Below are 4737 nucleotides of genomic sequence, written 5' to 3' on the forward strand. Positions count from 1 at the left end.
CTGCAGGACGGTAGCTCTCCAGGAGCAGGGTTGGACACCCCTGGTGTAGGCGTTGTACATAATTGACCAATCATAGTGTGTGAGAAGGCGGGATTTACAGAGACCGTCAAAGCAATTGAAATACACGTGCATATAATGCAGAAGGACTAACCCTAACCTGGACATTTTAGGCAATTTAAAAAAAGTGAGTGAATGACGTGACGTGTAGCCAAGTATCGTGTCCCATACTTGGAATCTGTGCTTTGCATTTCATCCATCCAAGTGCACACACACAGCAGTGAGTAGTGAACACACACACACACACACACACACACACACATCCGGAGCAATGGGCAGCCATTTTTGCTGTGGCGGCCGGGGAGCAGTTGAGGGTTCAGTGCCTTGCTCAAGGGTCTCACCAAAACTGATGAAGAAAAGTAAAGTTAGCGCAGAGAAAACATCCTGCAGCATTTGACACATGCATGCATGATGTTCAGACATTTTTTAAGCATGACCTCAGTATCCAAATCATTTTTACCCGTCAAACTTCAAATATTCTAGTTTAGACAGGAACATAAAAGAGCACATCTTTCTTTTATCCAAACCTTTTTTGTCTTCCTCCTTTGGTGTCAAACAATAAAGCATCCTGGTGAACCTGTTTGGTCACAAAATGCTTCCTCTTTATAAGTGAGTGAAGTGAAATTGACATGTGGCAAAGTATCGTGTCCCATACTTGGGAATTTGTGCTCTGCATTTAACCCATCAAAGTGCACACACACACACACTGTGAACACACACCCAGAGCAGTGGGCAGCCATTTTTGCTGCGGCGCACGTGGAGCAGTTGGGGGTTTGGTCTCACCTCAGTCGTGAAGGTGGAAGAGAGCACCTTCACCTAGGTGGGGGTCATTCACTCCCCCCACCTACAATCCCTGCTGGTACCGAGACTCAAACCCACAACCTTTGGGTTACAAGTCTGACTCTCTAACCATTAGGCCACAACTGCCCCATTTATTTATTTGCTGCTCTCTTGAGTTGCAGCTGATACTGATCATCTCAGATTAAATCTGCACACACGTCAGTGTTAAAGGATTGTATTTTGTGGTCTGTATTTATCCAGTTTTCTCCATGATTTATTTTAAGAAGCCTTTTATCTTGTGTTGTCAGAGTAAATTTAGCCGAGCAGAAGTTTTGAAAGTGAGTTTATCGGGGTCAGTAGGATACAGCAGATAGACTAGAATTACACTGATACAAAGACTGCTTGAATAATTTCCAAAAGAAACTCTACACTGATGTAAACTTATCCACATTATGTAAAACACTCCTTTTATTATTAGACCTGTGGTCTTTATGGGTCTGTTTGATCACTATCCGGTACAGTATTTCTATGAAAGCAATGCAAAATGCTTACAGCACTGTCTCAATTATTAGTTCACCCAAAAATGAAAATTTGCTAAAGATTTACTCCCCATCAGGCAATCCAAGATGTAGATTAGTATGTTTCTTCATCAGAACGGATTTGGAGAAATGTAGCATTCCATCACTTGCTCACCAATGGATCCTCTGCAGTGAATGGGTGCCATCAGAATGAGACTCCAAACAGCTGATAAAAGCCTCACAAGTAACCCACACCACTCCAGTCCATCAGTTAATGTCTTGTGAAGAGAAAAGCTGCATGTTTGTAAGAAACAAATCCATCAAGATGTTTTTAACCTCAAACCATTGCTTCTGGCTAAAATACTTGTCTTCTATCCATATGATTTATTTCTCCAGTGAAAGTCATCTCATCTGAATCAGGAGCACAGATCAAGCACTGTTTACAGTCCAAATCAGTTCTAAGCAAATGTATTTTGATGTGAGAGGACTTTTTCATTGGAGGAAGTGTTATTATTTGTATGGACTGGTATTTTAGCCAGAAGCAATGGTTTGAAGTTAAAAACATCTTGATGGATATGTTTCTTAAAACACAGCTTTTCAAGACATTAACTGATGGACTGGAGTGGTGTGGATTATTGTGATGTTTTTATCAGCTGTTTGGACTCTCATTCTGACGGCACCCATTCACTGCAGAGGATCCATTGGTGAGCAAGTGATGGAATGCTACATTTCCCCAAATCTACAAACTCATGTTCTTCTTGAATGGCCTGAGGGTGAGCACATTTTCAGCTAATTTTCATTTTTGGGTGAACTGTTCCTCCATGACCCATTATTATTTGAGCAGACGCATTACTTAAAATGCAAAATAACTATTTCTCAGACGACTGTCCAATTAGAGATTGCAATATTAATGTGACTGTCTTTCTAACTGCTAATGTAGTACAACTGGATGCCACTGATGAAATATTGAAGCAATTTTACACACATTCATGTTTTAAACTGGATCTTTTTTCAGGAAATCGTTCACTAGACACATTGTTGGCTCTTTTGCAAACCGAGGGAGCCAAGATCGAAGAAGAAACAGAGGTATCAACATTGTCCACGTTTTCAGAAATGCATAACTGATTTTTACACCATGTACAATGTCCTAAGATTCTCCCACGTGTTTCGTAGAACATGGCCGATTCATTCTTGGATGGATCCTTGCCTCTGGACAGCTTCATTGATGATTACCAGAGCAAGAGGAAGCTGGCACATCTGAGGCGTGTGAAGATCGATAAGCTCCAGGAGATGGTGCTGAAGGGTGTTCATCTTCCTCAGAGTTCCTCTAATGAGCCCTCACAACCTCAGGAGACCCATAACTCCACCGCACCTTTCCAAAGGCTAGCTAATGGTTCTCCAGCTCATGTAAGACCTGCACCGACATCTCAACCATCAGCCATGCCTTACAACCCTCAGAGCATCGGTGCTCCTCTGCCAAACACGGTGCCATCATATTCATGTCCATACCCACAAGCACCCCCTCAAGGACCCGGAGCTGGTCTTCCCCCGCGGGCAGGTTTTATAATGCAATGATGTTCTTCTGCCTGAGCGTTTCCACTAGAACGTGAAATGCCATTTTCCTCTCTTTCTTTAGATGCACTTTGATCGCAAACCGGTTTGGATTTCTGCAGGTCCACACAGAATCTGTGTCCACAGAATTCAGAAGTTCAGCAGATTTCTGCTCACTCTCTGCCACTTGTATGTATTAAATATTGGGATTAATTTTTTTCTCACATAATCAACACAGAAAGTGCAGAAAGATCTAAAGATTTCTTGTGGACCTGCCTGTTGATTATCAAAGAATTGATTTCAGTTCGTTTGCATAACATAAAATGCTGTAAGATGCATTAAGACGATTATGATTCAGAATCAAAAGTTTTAATCTGAAAAGTAGTGTGACTTCTAAACAATGGGAGTATTGCATTCCTCATGTAAATATCCTAATTTAACTGAAAATTATATTGAGACTGATTTGAAAATGGGTCCTTATGCACATGTAAGACAATTTTACTGTGTCCTTTTATATTATGTCGCTGTAACGATAACAGACTATATTGACATTTTGGACTTCTGGGTTAAAAACTGACCAAAGATGCACTCCACCTGTTCCATGCGCGCTCTGTTCAGTGGTTTTGAATATAGTGGGTTTGTTGGACTTGTTTGATTTCATTCTAACATGAAATGTTTAAATACTCCTGTGGCATTAACAGACCAGCCTGACAGTAAGTCTGTTATAGAAAGACTTTCTTAGTGTTAATCAGACTTTAGTAAACGGTTTAATTATCCTAAACTGAATAAAACTATCCTTAAACAGCTACTATATTAAATATAATATAAATATTATAAAATTAGAATGCTGTTGTAACAAAGTTCGTAGTCACGGGAAGAAGGAGGGGGAACCGGCGAACATCTAAAGAAAACTTTAATAAAATAAACAAACACAAAATGAAAGTAAAGCGGCAGCCCCTCACGGACGACTGCACACAAAACACAAAATAAAGTCCAGGCCTGGTCCTCTCTCGTCTTTCACTGTCGTAACTCCTCCTTTTATCCTTCCGGAGCTCCTCCGTGGGACTCGAGACCGGTGAGTGGTGCAGGTGTCGCTCATTATCATTTACTCCACCGGCCTCGCTCCGTTCCCACGGCTCTCGGCCCCTCCCCTCTCGTCACAGCTGTTTACAACATTTCCGATATGTAAAGTGATCTATTTTGGCACTGTATTTCTGATGAAATCTTGTCTTTGCAGAGAAGTGCAGGTACTTTGAAGTAAGAACTGTCATGCTGGGTTGTGACAATTCTTGAGCACGTTTTATATGAAGGATGTTATTATGCAAGTCTGTAAAGTTAGAGAGTAAAGTCACTTACTGTATACTGATGTAAGTACAGTACAGGTAAAAGAAATCAAATGTGCCTTGCTACAGAACAAACAAATGACATTTAATGAAGAAAGCATTTATTCACACCGTCGCTGTGCTTTGATAAATCTTCGAAGCCATCTACAACTTTCTGTTTATGAAGACAATAAATGGTGCAGAATCCTTTTGAACTGTTTTATCTGTAGTGTGGTAACCTGTAACACTCCTTATGTAATGTACTGTACATTGTAGCTGTTTGATTAGTGGCTATTGGTGACTAGATTTTTTAAATGCTGAATAATAAATGCCTAAAAGACTAACAAACGTGAAATGTCGATATTTATTGCTATATTCAAAACTTTTAAGAGTAAAGTTACATTTATTCTTCTCCCTCTTCACCGTCTCCTTCGGGAGTGTCGACTCCCACCTCTTCGTAATCTTTCTCGAGAGCGGCTAAATCTTCACGGGCCTCCGCAAACTCACCC

At 40.7% G+C, this 4737-nt stretch overlaps 1 protein-coding gene across 1 annotated transcript in view; it reads left to right on the forward strand.

The window, feature by feature from the left end:
* The window catches only part of LOC107578603 (vacuolar protein sorting-associated protein 37B-like), a 5349-nt gene extending 1630 nt beyond the window's left edge, over positions 1–3719 (forward strand). Inside the window, exons 3-4 of the mRNA XM_016264546.1 lie at positions 2371–2441; positions 2529–3719. Coding sequence (XP_016120032.1) covers positions 2371–2441; positions 2529–2930 — 473 coding nt within the window. The 3' untranslated portion in view covers positions 2931–3719. The remainder of the gene's footprint in view (positions 1–2370; positions 2442–2528) is intronic.
* The last annotated feature ends 1018 nt before the right edge of the window (positions 3720–4737 follow it).

Source organism: Sinocyclocheilus grahami, unplaced genomic scaffold, assembly GCF_001515645.1.
Source record: "Sinocyclocheilus grahami isolate Dianchi unplaced genomic scaffold, SAMN03320097.WGS_v1.1 scaffold11088.1, whole genome shotgun sequence".
NCBI classification, from domain to species: Eukaryota; Metazoa; Chordata; class Actinopteri; order Cypriniformes; family Cyprinidae; genus Sinocyclocheilus; species Sinocyclocheilus grahami.